Source organism: Tetrao urogallus (genome assembly GCF_951394365.1).
Source record: "Tetrao urogallus genome assembly, chromosome: 24".
Lineage (NCBI taxonomy): Eukaryota > Metazoa > Chordata > Aves > Galliformes > Phasianidae > Tetrao > Tetrao urogallus.
Window position 1 is genome coordinate 880,188 of NC_136837.1, and position 15,985 is coordinate 896,172.

Sequence of the window (15,985 nt, forward strand, 5' to 3'; positions counted from 1 at the left end):
CGGGGAGCAGGGAGGAGAGGTCAGGAGGTAAAGCAGTGTGTGCCCTTGGGATGAGCCTGCAGAGCTGCTAAGTGCTGTTCTCACATGGGCATGACTGGAGTGGGCAACAAGTCAGCTGATGTGCAGCAAAAATCTGCTGTGTAACTGTGCAGAAGTTTGCATGGAAGCCACAAAAAGGTGACAGGCACCATGCAGGGCAGTGACCAGGCAGCACTGCAAGGGAGGGTTGTGCAATGCTGTGGGTCTTGGGCAACAAATGGGTCAGAATGGGGAACAAGGAGGAGGGCTCTTGCCTCGCCTGCTCCGTCCCTGCTGCCCTCTGCCCTCCGTGCCCACAGCAAGGGGTACAGCCCCAGCCCCAGCCCCTGCTCCACCCACTATTAACCCGTATTTGCTTATTAGGGAAGTTGCAAGCCTGTGCAAACACTTCCATTTGTTCTCGATAAAGTGAAGGCAGAAAAATCGTGCCACGAGGTGTGGCTGGTGCCGGCGGGCTGCTGCGTGCTTGGGGTCAGGCTGCTGGGGTTCAGCTCAGCCCTGGGTGTCCCCAGTCCCCAATGTCACCATCCCTGCTGCTCTCCAGACAACAGCAGCATTTGTCCCAAACTCGGCCTGGTGTCGCTAATGGCAACTACTAATTGTTCTCTAGCTCCGTACTATATTTAATTCCCCGCTATTATTTTTTCCCCCTTTTAATCATAAGAAGCCTAAATTTCCTTGGGGAAGGTTATTGGCTCAGCGGTGAAATATACCTGCGACTTGCATGGCGCTGTGCCACGGGGGATTGGCTGTATTTTTAAAACCAAGTACAAAGTGTCTTCAATACCAGCTTGGCTTAACTCTTCCTGGGGAGGTTGGGGGGTTGCAGGGGCTCCTTCCCCCTCCACTCAGCTCCTGCTTCTCCCCCTGGGGCAGAGTGTGCCCATCTGTGCCCTCAGACACGGGGAGCAGAGGATGGGCAAGGAGCAAAGGTGGGTTGGGAGGTATGGCTCAGTTTTGTCCTATTTTCTGACGGCTTCTCTGTTCCTTGCTGGTGTAAACCCAGCATGCAGAGGGTTGTGTGACGGGGCATGGCATGTGCAGTGCGTGGGGTTTGTGAGCATAACTAAAGCCTTGACACCTTTGAGGATGTGGGCCAAAGTCATGCTGTCTGAGAGCTATTCTGGGGGAGCGTGGCTGCTCCTGTGGGGCTGCTGGGGAGGTACAGATGGGACGGGCGGGAGGGGGCTGTCTTTCATCTGCTCCCATTAATTAAGTCACCCACGGGGGGCTCATCCCAGCCCCGAAGACCTTGGGTTGCCTTTCAGACGGCTGCTGGTGGGGAGGTTTGGGATTTGCACTTGGGATTTGAGCAGTCAGTGCTGTCCTGCCTGCTCACTGCAGGGTGCTGAATCAGGAGGAGCACACAGGGGTGTGGAGGGCAGGCAGAGCCCAGGCAGCTTCTGTGCTGCATCCACGGGCAGCACTGGGGTCAGAGTGTGCCCAGAGCACGCTGACACAGGGGGCAAACCCCTCCTCCTAGGCAAAGAGTTCCCCTGTTCTCTATGGGCTGCCAGCAGAGCCTTCCCGCAGTGCACACAAGGGCCCAAGTGTCTCCCTTCCTCCTCCATGAACAAAGGAGGCTACAGATATTTTTCTCCTCCCATCTGCATGCAGCTTCACCCTTGCACTCCCAACCTTGATCTGGGACTCCCAGTGCCAACACTAGCTGGGGACCCGGCAGGGCATGGGGATGCTGTTTGGATACCACAACCCATCAGACTCCCCAGCTCCAAATGCCCAGCATCCCCATCCCACTCTCAGTGCTGTATCTGCACCCTCAGCCCCTGCCCAGCCAAGAGCTCCAGTTGGGCTCTGAGGGCTTTTTGGATGTTTGTGTAGCCAGTCCCACTCCACAGTGCACTGCAGTGTTGGGAGCACTCACTGCGGAGCCCGGCAGCCCAGGGCCATCACGGGGAGAGTTGCAGGAGATGTAGTTGCAGGGGAACCTCTGCCAAAGGAGCATCGTGTGGACAGGACAGTGGGGGCCGGGGGAGGGATGTGGCCCCTCAGTTGGAGCAGCTGCCTGCAAAAGGAGCAATTTCAGCATGGGAAAGGAATGTGGTTCCGGCCCCGCCAGGGATGAAGGCTGTGCCTGGGAGAGGGGTGGCTGCTGCAGCACTGACTCACCGGCCGCCTCTCCGCAGCCGCTTCCTCTCCGGGAGGCAGAAACTCCCAGTTTTTATTTATCGCTTGCCTAAAGTAGGGGGTAAGGAAGGAAACGCTCTTATTTTTAACTCCTCTATCTCCCCGGGACCTGGCTGTGTGGGGAGCGAGGCGGCCACCCAGTGTGTGTGCCTGCGAGCATCCCCAAGGCCGGGGCTGCACCACTCACCTGGGGCTGTGCTGTGCACAGAGCATCACACGGGCTGGGAGCAGCCCAGGGACCGAGCTGAGGGGACACAGGAACTTGTCAGCATTGTGGTTGTGGCTGCGTGGCGGGGCAGGGACGCACCACTAAAATGCTTTCTATTCTCTGTCCTCGGTGGAGTTGGTTGGGGATGTTTGGTCCAGAGCAGGAGATGCAAAGGAGAACGCAAGAGGCTGCGACTCGCTGCTCGTGTTCTTCTGGACAGGAGAAAGCAGGCCAGGCACAACTTGTGTTCAGTGCAAAGGAGCTTTTGGCGTCTCCTAGTGATTTCATCGCTCGGTGCTCAACAAACACAAGCAGCCCCCTGGGAAGGATGAGCGCACCGGGAGCCTGCAGAGGAGGTGCCCAGTGAGGATGTGGTGTGCACGGATGGGTGCACAGTGCTGCTGGCCGAGATGCTGTGTGTTGTGCCTTTGATCAGAGCGGCTGATTTGTGCACAGAGTTTGGGCCTCTGATTCCACTGGGGCTTTCTTTGAGCTCCTGTTTTGAAACCTTCATTTGCTTTTAGCAGCGGCACTTTTTTTTCTTATGATCTTCTTTTTTCCCCCTCTGTTGCCCTGAGATAAAGGCTTCTAAATTTGTCCTGTGCTGAAAACGCAGCTAATCCTGATGGACCTGGATTCGCATCTCCCCCAGAGGAATTGCACTAATTTTTTTTCCCCTTTGTTCTGCCAGGGGACCTGTCCGTTTCCTTGTGGAAAAAAATAAAATCCACTATTTAGGGCAAGGTTTAGGCTCCTGAAACCTGTGTGCTTGTTTGTGGAAAAAAAAAAAAAAAAGAGGACAAGAGAGAAATAAACGAGGAAAATGCATCATGTTTTTTTTTTCCTTCTCCTTCCAATATTGTTTTCACAGCAGTCAAGTTTTAATTAAAGTGTAGAACTAGGGCAGCTGTGCTGTCCAGAAGATGTTCTGAGGACATGCTCCTTTTCCACTGATGTTATACGGGGAGCCCAGAGCTGCTCACCCAGCCTGGTGCATTGGGTGATGGGCTGCAGGCACCAAGGGGGGCTTTGGGGACCGGGGGGGAGGGGTGGTCCTTCCTGCTCTCAGCTACCGGTGGTGATGAGGGGGGTGGGCATAATGAACGGGGCTGGTAGTTGGGGGTGAAGGGGGAAAGCTCGTGCATTGCACAAGGGGAGGTTTTGTTGATGGTGGAAGGGGGATGGAGAGGTGGCAGGAGGTGCAGCTGCTCCAGCACGGGGCTGGCTTGCTGGCAGCTGGGCTCCAGGGATTTTCCTGCCACAAGCACTTGCCTGGGGGAGAAAAATCCAGCCAGAGCCGGCCTGTCCTCACCTGGGGCTTTCCCCGGCTCCGCCGGTGGTGCGGGAGGAGCGCTGCCCCAAAAGCGGCTTTGTGCCTTAGGAGCGAGGCTGGAGGCTGCGTGTGCTGGTCCTGGGGGGCAGAAATGGGGCTGGGAGGGGGGGGCTGGGCGGTCACAGCAGCGGGGCAGGAGGGCACGATGGGTCGGGGGGCAGCGGGCGCATCCCAGCTACACCAGGCGCTTAGTTCGACGGTGGATGCAAAGTGCAGCCGCCTCCTCCCCTGAGCATTGCTGCCTTTCTCCGCTTTTGTGCAACACCCCGCGGGCCCCCATCTCCAAACAGCCCCCCAGCCCGGCACGGGACGGAGAACCGCAGCCCGTAGCGGGGCTGAGTGGAGGCGGAGGGGGGGGGGGGGGGAACTCTGCACCCCGGGAGCGGCACGGCGGGGTGAGCACAGGGCGGGTGCGGGCAACGCTCAGAGCGCTTCCGCCTGGCTGCGGAGAGCCCCACGTCCCCAGCTCGGCGACACGGAGACCGGCGGCAGTGGGATGCCGACCCCCTCCCTCCCCTCCAAGCCCACGCTCCCCTAAGCTGGGAGGCGGGGAGCAGAGGGTGGGGCCTCATTTTGGGTACCAACGCCCCCCCCCCCCCCCCCCCCTTGCCGTGCCGCTCCTGTTCTCCTCCCAGGCCAAAAATATTTGCATGCTTTTTCGAGCAGGACTTCCTGATTGCTCTCTATTGGCTGCAGGTAGAAAGCTGTGGGGAGACGGAGGCACGGACAGCCGGACAGATCTCATGCAGTGCTCTTCTTGAGCCTCTTCCTCCCACACTCCTCTTCCTCCTCCTCCTCCCTCCGCTGCCCGGCTCCTTTGGCTCGAGTCCTGCGCGGCACATGTAAAAGTTGAGCGAGAGCGTCCCGCTCCCCTCCGCTGCTCGCAGGGAACGGGCGAGGGGCAGAGGGCGAGAGCCGGGCTGGGAGAGCCCCCGGGCACGATCCTGAGCCCTGCTTGCTCCATGGTGCATTCGTGCCCGGGGAGGTGACGTCGGGAAGAAGAGACGCGGTGCCGACTCGAGGGCAACCATGAATGAGATGTCGAGTTTCCTGCACATCGGGGACATCGTCTCCCTGTACGCCGAGGGCTCCGTCAATGGTTTCATCAGCACTTTGGGGTGAGTGAGCCCTGTCCCGGCACTGCGGGTTTGCTTCTGGGGGGAGCGGGGAAGGGAAGGCAGTGCCGAGGCTGAACTGGGTGGGAAGAAGGGATTGAAACCCCTTTACAGGTGTTGGACGTGGGGAGGGCAGGATATGGAATCCCCTTTGCTTTTGTTCATTGCTGTTAGGGCGTGATTTGGCCCTGCAGCTCACAGCAGCTGTTGGCAGAAGTTGTTTTCCCATCTTTAGAGGGTTAAGGTGGGCTCGAACAGCAGGAGGGTCCGTGGGGCTGTGCATAAGGCTGATCGGGATGGTTTGGTGTGGATGGCAGAAGGAGGGTTCCCAGCCTGGCCTTGTGTGGCCACAGGCTGCTGTCCTGGCACCAGGCAATGATGGATTTGCTGCTCATCTCGAGGGCTGGGGGCTGGGGGGAGCAGGGCACGGCAGAGCTGTCTCCTTGCAGCCCCCAGGTACGCTAGAACAGAAGGGGATCTTGCAACCCGACCTCAGGGACCTGTCCCTTGTCCCTGCTGCTTTCGTGTTAAAATAACATTGGGGCAAAACCCCTGGGCTGCACATAGCAGGGACCCAAACCTCTCTTGCATCCCTGAGCACCAAGCCTGACGCTGCTTCTAGGACGTGAGTCTGTGCTAGTACTTGCCCCACAGTACATGTAGGAGAGGCTGAGATCAGGCAGGAATGCTGACTTGGATGGGATTCCTGGGGCAGGAGCTGCCCGGCTCTATAATCTGTGCTGAATGCACTTGCTCCCACATGCCTGTGTAGAACTGGAGACGTTCATACGTCGCCTACACGTGTACACACACCCACTGTGGGGCACACGCAGCCTCTTGGATGATGCCCGTTGGAGCCATGCCCCGGCCAGCAGCAGGAGGCTGCCCAAAGCTGTGCTGGTGGGCGCAGGCACAAAACCCCGTGCGTGCAGCTGTGTACGGTGCTGACGTTGGGTGTGGGATGCAGCAGCGCTGTGCTCAGCCCTCAGCCCGATGTCCCGTTGGGGTTGGTCTCTGTGGTGGGGTCTGTGTGCTCGGTGCTCAGCGCCTTCCCGTCCTGGTGGTGAGATTGGAGGTGGAGGAGCTCCAGCAGAGCCAGCACTGGTTATTAGCCCACGCAGCATGTCCCAATGGAATGCAAGGAGCCAAACAAAGAGATGTTGAGATACTTTCAGGCTCCAATCCCTTTGTAGCTCTGGCTCACTTTTCTGCAGGGTGCTTCTCTAGTCCTGCTTATACACATCTGGAAGGCAGGCTTGTGCTCCCAGGCCCCTCTGTGGCTTTTGCTGGACCCGCTTTTCCCAGGGCTCTGTTTTCTCTGGGTTATTTCCCACCCTCTGTTTTCCTGTTTGCCCCATGACTTGGGAGACCCAACCGCACCTTAAATCACTCCTGTGATAATGGACTGGGTGACTCACTGAGAGTGCTTCTCCCCAACCCTGCTGCTGCCTGCTTGGGACCTTATTTGGTTCATTTGCAAGGCAAATAGCTCTGCCAGCCCCAGCTGGGTGCTGCGTGCCCGGCTGAGCATCCTGCCAGAAGGGCTCCCTTCATCTTTCCTCCCCTATGGCAGAGGTTTTGGGGTGGGGGAGTCTGTGGTGGGATCTTTATGGGATGATGTAGAGTTTCCAGGTGCTCTGTTAGGGCGTGCACCCAATGTTCTGGTGCTGGGGCTTCCCTGTGCCAGCAGCCTGGTGGGGGAGGTGAGCTCTTCCCAAGTGCATTTCTTTGGGGTTTCTTGGATGATGTGGGTCTAAATGGCACCTAAATACAAACCCAGTGGTGCTTGCAGGTGCTGCTACAGGATGCACAGGGCTCTGTCTGCGTTTGGGATGCAGCAGTGTTTGGAGCCACCACAAGCTCTTCTTGGATGGATATGGCTGCAAAACACTCGGTCTGAAGCAGTGTCTATCTCTGCAGCCCGTGCCTTGCGTTAAGGCCAGTAAGCCCAGTGTTTTGCTGGTTCTGGTCAGAAGCAGTGAGTGGGAGAGTCTTTTGTCACCAGCCCAGGGCAATGCCCTGCTGCAGAATGGGACCAGCCAGCACATGAGGCTGCTCACTGCTCAGTCCCACCATCTATGGGATCTCACCAGGCTCTTAGCAGCCTTTTGAGCCGTGATGGTACCCTGGCAGGGGGGGATGTTGGGAGCCAGCAGCCCTGCTTCTCGTTGTCAGTGGGATGCTCTGGAAAGCAGCAGGGAAGCAGAACCAGGCCGCTTATCAACACTAAGCCTTAAGTTTTGTTAAAGTGGTTTCCTTTCTCCACGCATCCAGGGGGACTTTCTGGAGTGGTTGGGGCAGGAGCAGCCCCCCGGCTGTCCTCCACCTCTGCTCCCAGCCCCACTCACAGTGGGGGCACAAAGCACTCCTCCCGCACCCGCAGTGGGTGTTTGCTCTGAAGGAGGAAAAACATCACACTGCAGGGTGGGGAGTGCTTGTGTGCTCACAGCAAGATGGGGGAACGCCGAGCCAAAATACCCAAACATGCTCAGATGTTGAAGACGGAACAAATAGGAGGAGGCTATTTGAGAAGCATGGGGCAGGAGCTGATCGAGGTCTCATCCCTTGGTTCAGTGCCCTGGGAGCAACGCGTTCGTTTTGCAGAGCTGGGGGCAGTGGGACAGCTTGCTTTGAGGCAGGGAAGGGCTCTGCAGGGCTGCACGTTTGGGGCATGGGAAGCTGCCCAGGAGGTGCATGGAGATGTGGGACCCAGAGTTGGCTCATCTGCCTTCTGAGCTTGCTTTGAGGCAGGGAAGGGCTCTGCAGGGCTGCCCAGGCTTCGCTGCTGCAGGTTGAGGGTGTCTGAGGAAACAACAGCTTTGTGTTCAGAGGAAATCACAGGTACCTCCTGGGGACTTTGTGCTAAGGGAGCAGGAAGTTTTGGAACTGGGTCTGGAATGGGGACACAGCTGCTGTGGTGGAGTGCTCTGTGGGCATCATCTATACCAAGCAAACCAGTGCCAGGCAGGGGGGAGGGCTGGGAGACCTTGCTTTGGTTCCTGCTCCATTGGTGGATGTGGTGATGCTGTGTGCCCTGGGAAAACCACAGCCAGCGATGTCCCCATCTCGGCTTGTGTCCCTGCTGGGCCAGCACCGAATGGCAGGAGCCAACCAGAAGCAGTGAGACGCTGCTCGGGATTGAGCTGCCCTGTCCCTGCCATCCGAGGAGCTCAGGGACTGGCAGAGGTGGCAAACCCGCCCGGATGGCAGTTGGCTGTTTAGCATAAAACAACACCTTTGATAGCTGTAATTGCGATTGCAGGTGGATGTACAAGGTGGAGCAGCTGAGGGAAACACAGCTGGTGAAAGGGCAGCTGCAGCCACACTGGGTCAGGACATGGGGAGGAGACACTCGCCAAGCCAACAGCAGCATCCTCGTGGTGCTGGGACAGCGGGGGCAAGGCTGCATTTTTGTGGCTCACTTGCTTTATTTTTGCTTCATTTGCACTGCCAGGATGGCCGCCCCGTGGGCATTGTGCCCATCCCAAGCCTGAGAGGCTGACCCAGCCCCGTGCCTGGTGGCAAGCTCTGCTCTCCTCCTCTTCCTCTCCTCCAGGACAGCCCCAGCCGGCTGCTGTCCCCGGGGGTGTCAGGAGTGTCCAGCAGCCGCAGATTGCAGTGCTGGAAGAGCTGCTTCCCCTGACCTCCAGCAAAAGGCTCTGCCTCGTGCTGGCTGGTGGCCAAGGAATCACTTTGTGCTCGGTTTGGAAGCATGCAGAAAGCCCTGCTGGAACTGCTGCAGGGCTTAAAGCTAACCAGATGCTCGCACGCGCTGTGGGCAGCAGCATGCAGGGCTGCAGGATCACATCCCAGAGCGCCTCGAAGCTGCAAAGCACAAGGTTTGCAGCAGTGCTCTCAGCCTACAATGTCTTCCTCCAGGGGATCAGACACCGATGGCATTCTCTCATTAGCACCTGGGAAATGAAAGCCAGCAGCCCCACAGTTCTGATAGCACAGGGAGCTCTGCGTGGCGCTGGGGGAAGCACGTCCCAGCCCCAGCAGCAACCCAGGTGACTCATGTCCACCGTGTCAGGATCCTTTCTGCTTTCAGCAATTCTTAACTGAATAATGCTAGTCCGGAGTATCACTTAAAGAAAAATAATACTTTGCATTCCTGCAGAGTGTGTAATTGGAGCATTAAAGACACAGAAACTGCTCTGGGGTCATTAACTAATTAAGACTTGCAGCTTGGCAGGTCGCTGTCTGCACTGCTGCGTGGCACAGTGGTGGCACTTGGTGCAGAAGCTGCAGGAGATGGAGCTGGCACCTGTAGAAAGCTCCTGTGTTGAAAATGGGCTGCGTGGGTCAGATGCTTCCTTGGAGACCTTTAGACATGGTGGAGAACTTAGATATTGAACGTTTTTTTAAAGAGCAAAAATGAAGGCACCCTTCTGCTCCTGTAGGGGGTGGTGGAATTGAATCAGGCACTCACTGAGGGCTGTTGCTGCACTACGTAGCTCTCATTTGACTCAGGCAGTATGTGTGCCAGGCAGCACTGCAGAGTAATAGAAACCGAAAGAGCCTACAGCTGGCATTGGGCTGGGCTGAGGCTTTGCATATCTCCTGCTCAGTGAGATACGTGAGAGGGTTTGTTCCCTCTTTGCCACCCTTCTCGCTGTCCCAAATGCCCACAGCAGCATGGGGACAGTCCCAGCTCCTTCCCAGTCGTTGTGGAAGCAAGGGGCCAGCTGGGGAGCCCAGCACCCCACCACGTGTGAGCCAAACCCTGCCTAGCAAAACACCCGATGTCCGCTTATCAAAACCTCATGCGTTTTGATTGTCCAAAATCTGGATCTTTTCTCATAGTTATTAAACTGCTGCTGCCACCAAAAATATTCGAGAGATTGATTTTCTTTCTTTACTTGAAAGCTAAATTGAATCCCCCACGAGCCCCAGAAGCTGCAGCTTCAGCAAACCTCTCTCCTGGCAGCACCACGACGCCCAGTGCTGCAGCACAAGGCCTGGCTGCATTTTGGGGTCCTAATAGAAGGTGAAAGCAGAGGTCCCGCTGTGCTCTGGGCCGTGCATTGGGACATTGGCTGCTGCTCCAGCTCTACTGCCAAGGACGCAGCAGCACCAGGGTCCCTGGGGTCCCAATCCATCAGTGCTGAGGCCAAATTCCTCTCTGCCGAGCGAAGGAGAGGAATTTTCCCCTCCTCCAGAGAGCAGCTGGAGCTGCAAGTGGGATTTTTCTTGTTGCAAGCCCTCTGCAGCACGACATGCTCAGCTCCAGCTGCACTTTGCTGTGTTTGTCGGCTGCATCGAGTCCTCAGGGCAGTGCGGTGCCACATGCCCACTGCACCTGTCCTGTCCCCAGCTCTGCATTCCCTCGTGATTGCGTAGTTGCTGCATTCCTGCACACGCTTCCCAGCAGCCCAGACTCAGGTGGGGGCACGCTGCTCATTTCCTCGCCCCAGGCACAGCGCGGTTTCTCTCCTTGCCTTACTTCCCAGGGGCTGGCAGAAAGCAGACGAGCGGGTCCAGCCTGTCCCACCACTGCAGTGTGTTCCCTTGAAAGCCTCAACCTCCTGCAGAACCCGACGCCTGCTGGCTCTCGGGCCTCTGGGGCCAAGCAGAGGGATGCCTGGTGTCTGCCCGGGCTTTGCTGGTCTCAGTGACATTGCAGCGATGTCCTGAACTTGCAGGGAAGGTCCTCAGTGTGCAAAGCTGACCCTGCAGGAGTCTGGGGAAGTGAGGAGGGTGGCAGGGAGGAAGCACAGAGCTCTTTGTGTCTGATGGGTAGAGCCAGCACCTCCAATCAGATAATAATAATTTCAGGGGCCGTGCCACCTCCTGCAGCAGTTTACAGCCTGTGCATCCATAGGGTTAGCTCCCAGCTGAGAAAGGAGAACCATTATGTGAAAGCTGAACTCATCACAGATTTCCAGACTGATGGCAGCACGAAGCTGTGGGCAGCATCCCCACCCCTGGCCCAGGCAGCAGCCTGCTTGTGCACAGTGCCCTCACCCCAAGGCAGATTTGGCTCTGCTGGGCACAGCAGGATCCGCTCCTGCAGAGTGAGGGTGTCAGAGCCTCCAGTATGGATCGCTGAGCAAAGGCCCCAGGACGCAGCTCAGTGCTGTGCTGCTGTGTTTGCCCAAAGGGGCCATAAGGAAAAACCCATCAGTATCACCTGGGGGACAATGGTGAACAAGGAGCAATGAGATGCATTCAAGGCAGGTGCCAAGGAATGGCTGCTGGAGCTGAGCATCGTGCTGAATATTGGTAGAGTGCAAAGGGGTAGAAAACAGAAGACATGAGTTTGGATGCTTTGGAGCCAATGTGTGTTTGCTGCTTTGCTTGCTCGAGCCTTGCTGCTGCCTCTTCTCAAGCTCTGCTCCTGCTCTGTCCTGCAGGCTGGTGGATGACCGGTGTGTGGTGGAGCCGGCAGCTGGGGACCTGGACAACCCTCCCAAGAAGTTTCGAGGTGAGATGGGGCCAGGTTGGGGCAGTCCTGTCACTGCTTGGGAACAACTGAGCATCCATGCCAGGGGTGGGGACTGCAGACCCAGCTCGCCAAAGCTGGGAGGTGCTGCTTGCAAAGGACTTCAGGCAGCTTCTGTAGGCCACCACTTGGCCAAACCACTGACCATCCTCTCTTTGCTTCTGGGAGCATTTATGCTTCTCTTGGAACTGCTCCCAAGTAGGATGGTCCTTGGGACCCCACAGCCCTAAGGAGCAGAGGTGGCTGGAGGCTGTCCTCTGCAAAGGTGGGTCTGACTGTGCCTAAACACATCCTTAAGGATGTTGGCAGCATCACCTGGCTGCGAGCAGGGGACAGAGAGGGAAGAAAGGGCCCAGGAGGGAACAGAGAGAGTTGCAGTTGAAACAGACAAACTATTGCAAGGCAGGTCTGTTCTCACTCAGTACTAATTACATCTGCTGTGCTTGGCTGCACCTCAGAGTGAGCCAAGGGATTAAGCCGCTCTTTTACAAGGCATGCAGGGCGAGATGGTGAATCCTTCCCCATCCTCAGTGGTCACGTTTTGGGCTGTCTCCTCGGGGCTGTGCTGCTTCCTGTGCTGGCAACCCTGAGCAGGAGTGGGCCGTGATGGCCAGTCCAGGTGGAAAAGGAGTGAGTCAGTGGAGGGCTGGGACAGATGGGAAGCTAAGAGAGGCTGCTGGAGGGAGCAGCTCCTGCCTCCCCAGCTTTGCAAGCCCTGGGGCTGAGTGGTGATGCAGTGTGACCCTGGGGCTGTGCAGGGAGCAAACTGCTGCACCAAGTGCTGCATCTACCTGGGAACTGCTATGCTTGTGCCTGGCTGCCCCATGCGAAACACAGGAGAAAGGTTGTGTCCCAAAGAGCATCTCAGATGGGCTGAATGCCCAGAGCGCCCTGTGGATGGCGTGGCAGTTAGGGGATGAAACATTGCTGTGCACTGAGAAACCCCCCAAGCCAGTGCTCACGCTGCTGGATTTGAGGTTTGGTTTATGGCAGCCATTCATTTTACACCAGGTACCATAATTTCAGACCCCCTTTCCCAAAAAAAAAGCAGCTCTTTAAATATTGGTTACCCACCCTGCATCCTGCCCCAGCCCCTTCCGTGGGCGTCTTTACCTTCCTACAGCGGAGCGCCCTGCCGGTGCTGTCCCCTCTGCCGAGCAGTGACCTCCCTCTCCTTAGGACCATTTGCCCCTCCTCTGTGCATGGAGCCAGCTCCCAGGACATCTGCCAGCCCCACAGCCCTGACACGCCCCACAGCTTCTCTGTTCTTGATGGACTTTCACCTGGGAAGAGCCGGGAGCCATGGCAAACCCCCAGTCCTTCCCCTGGTCCCAGCAGCCACAGCGTCTCCCTTCCTGGATGTGGGTGGGTGCTGAATCTCTTTTCCAGACTCAGGTCTGCTCTGGGTTCAGCCCTGCTCCATGCAAACCCTATCAGGATATCCAGCTGCTTGTTTTAATGGCCGGAAAGCGAGCGGTTTGCCTTCTCAATAGCTATCACTGCGAGGGAGGTAAAAACAACTGGCTGGTGCGGTTTCCCTGCTGCAGCAGCAAGAGGCTTAAGAGGGCTGTAATGGGCTGTTGCCATCCCCATATCCTGCGGCTGGACCCTGCCCTTCCCAGCTCAGCTCCCACGCTGCTCAGTGGGTTTGGGGCATGGTGAGGGGCATGGGGCCTTTCTCCTACAGACCTACACGGTTTTTGGAAATGTCCAAGCCCATCGAGGAGCCTTTCATTGCTGTTTTCTTCCCCAGCCTTACATTCTGGTACATCAGGAAGAAGCAAATAGCATGTCTCAGTCCTGCACTCAGCAGGATTTAAGCCCACCATCCATCTTGAAAAAGATCCTTGGTACTCAGTTTCAGGGTCCCAAAACTCCAGATTCCAACAAGAATTTCTTTGGAGCTTTCCTCTGTGCAGCCAACTCCGTGCCTCAGTTTCCCTCCTTGCAACACATTGCTAAGGGACAGGGAGGTCGAGCAGCTCTGCATGCAGGGAGTGCAAGCAGCCAGGGGTTTGATTTGCGTCTATCTCTTAATAGCTACGTTAGATCTCTTCCCTCCCTGCTCAGTTTCTCTTTTGCACCAGGTCCTTTTGCAACCTAATTAGCAATTTAATGAAAACAACACAAGGTGCTGCAGGTGGCCCTGTGGTGCTGCTGGGAGGCAGTGGGAGAATGCAGCCAGGCATTGCAGCAGCTGCGCTGAGTCCCCGATTAGAAGCCCAGCATCACAAAGCCTCCCTGGCACAGGACATGCCATTAGCAAACAGACCTGTAAAACGAAATGTGAAACTTGGCTTCTCACCAGCATCCCGAGCCGGTGAGAACTGTGCTCTGGGCTTGTTTGTTCGTCACTCCCAGGTAAATAAATACGTGCTTGCCAGCAAGCCGGGAGCGGGGCCAGAGATGGAAGTGATTTTTCCTTTTGTGTCTGAAGTTTCTGCGCTGCTATTTCAGGCGTAATTCGGATGACCCAGGCTGAGGGTCCCTTCCTGCCCCCATCCCCACACAGCTTCCAACCCGAATCAGGGCTCACAGTGCAGCTGCAGTCTCCTGATTTCCACAGAGAGCTGCTCTGTGCTTTGATTCACAAAGCCTGGTCCTGGACGTCTGTCCTGACCACAGCATGGTGGGGAAAAGCATCCAAACTGGAGCACTCTGCAGGTTCCATCCACACTGCCAGCGTTTGGGAGGACCCAGACCCGTGTCCTCTGCATCACCCAACTGTCTCTTTTAGGGTGGGCCTGCAGCTGTTTGCAGCACCAATTTGTGAAGCCCTTGTTTGGAGCTTCCAGCACTGCCCACTGAGCTGTGAGCAGTCACAGGACTGTTGTGGAGCTGGTGTGTCCTGGTGGCACTTCACCATGGGAACAGCATCCTGCAGGGATGTGGGACATCAGGGCTGTGGGACGGCCTGCTCCTATCCCAGTCCTGCAGCCTGCGCTCCTCCTCCCAGCAGGATCTGCTCCTTGTGCAGCCCAGCTGTGCCTCATCAATACATTTTCTCCCCATGAAGCTTTCCTCCCCGAATTACAAGGCTGTTTCCGATGGGAACGCTTTTATTGCTGCTCCAAGAAGTGGAGTCACTGCTGAATTTCACTTTTCTCTGATCTGCAGCTCATGTGTGGGCAGTGTGACCCTCTGCCAGCCTGCCTTGTTGCTGGGGGAATGGAGAGCACTGCAGGGATGGGAGCAGTGCCTGGAGCAGTGCTGCTCCTCCCTGGTCCCATGGAGGACACTGTGAGGCCATGCAGCTGATGCTCGCCTTCCTCTCCTCCCAGATTGCCTCTTCAAAGTGTGCCCCATGAACCGCTACTCCGCCCAGAAGCAGTACTGGAAGGCCAAGCAGACCAAGCAGGATAAGGAGAAGATCGCAGACGTGGTGCTGCTGCAGAAGCTCCAGGTGAGCGGAGCTCATGGCTACCAGCATTGGGATCCAATTGTGAGCAGTCCCTGAGCAGAGGTCGGCTTCCAAACCTCTCACCGTGCAAATCCTCTGGTGTTTTGCTTCCTGGAAAGCTGCACGGCCAGCCAGGACCATCTGGGTTTTGCTGTATTCAGATGTCCGTCTGCTGTCCCACTGCCCTCTTCTTGCTGTGGATCTTTGTCCCGGGGCAGAGCTGCACAGAGGGACTGAGCTGTGGGGAGGAGGAGATGCTGGGGTGAGGGATGGCATCTGTCTGGCCATGCCCAGCCCTGTGCTGTCTCAGCCCCATAGCAGAGGAGCAGGGGGAGCTGCTACGAGCAGGACCTGCTCCAAAGGGCTGGGGAAGCGAAAGGCTCCTGTTGACTTCCATAAGATTTGGAAAAGGCCCATTTTAAACATTGCATAATCTCCTCAGACAGCTGGCAAGGCCCTGAGGATGATTCATAGAAGTGGAGCTCAGGCAGGATTCATTAAGTCATCTCGTTGGGCTCCGAGCCGGGCCTCTGTGCTCCCCCAGTTTTGCCTTTGCTGAGTGAGGGCTGAGGCAGCATCCGGCCAGGGCTGGAGGCACCAAGACAGGGTCAGCACTGCCATGACCATGCACACAGCTACACAGATCCCTGCTCTGCTGGGCCTGTCATGTTGGCAGCTGCACTGGCCATGGCTGGACGGAGAGGCTCATTTCCGAGCTTGATTGATTGAACCTTGCTTTGGATTTCTCTTCAAGAGGTCCTGTGATTTCCTTGCTCCATCCCGCTGCGCCTGATGCTGCGCTTTGGGCTCAGCAAGGTGCTACCTGTGCTGCTGTGCAGGCTTGAGCTCCATGGAGGCTTTTGTCCTTCTCCTGACGCTTCTGGGGCTGCCAACCCCAGTGCGCATCCCTGATGCCTCTGTCCCCACATGGACAGACTGCCCTACAGACTCAGGGCAGCCCATTCCCACTCAGTGAGAAAAGAATTTGTCCTTGTAGACCACCCACCCCATCCTCCTGCAGGGTGCAGACCGCAGCAGGATGGACAGGAATGGATGCTTCCCCAGCCCCGTCCCTCACTGTGGTTTCCCATCCCAGCTGCATAGGGCTGATGCTGCACCCTTGTGTCCCCAGAAACAGATTCCTGCCTTGCTCTGTGCATGCTGACAGCTCCCCTTCCACTGCCAAAGCTGCCATAGAAAATACCTGTGGTTTGGAGAGTGGCTGGTGGGCTCAGCCTGCTGCAAGCAGGGCCAAGCAATTACAATAGTTCTTGGGTGTTTTGGCCAATGTGGACCT

The 15,985-nt window shown here is 57.0% G+C and overlaps 1 protein-coding gene across 1 annotated transcript in view; it reads left to right on the forward strand.

Moving 5' to 3' along the window:
• Positions 1-4,757: 4,757 nt before the first annotated feature.
• ITPR3 (inositol 1,4,5-trisphosphate receptor type 3) overlaps positions 4,758-15,985 on the forward strand; it is a gene marked incomplete at both ends in the record, with an annotated part of 36,883 nt that continues 25,655 nt past the window's right edge. Inside the window, 3 exons of the mRNA XM_079546492.1 lie at positions 4,758-4,846; positions 11,200-11,270; positions 14,570-14,691. Of these exons, the coding sequence (XP_079402618.1) occupies positions 4,758-4,846; positions 11,200-11,270; positions 14,570-14,691 (282 nt within the window). The remainder of the gene's footprint in view (positions 4,847-11,199; positions 11,271-14,569; positions 14,692-15,985) is intronic.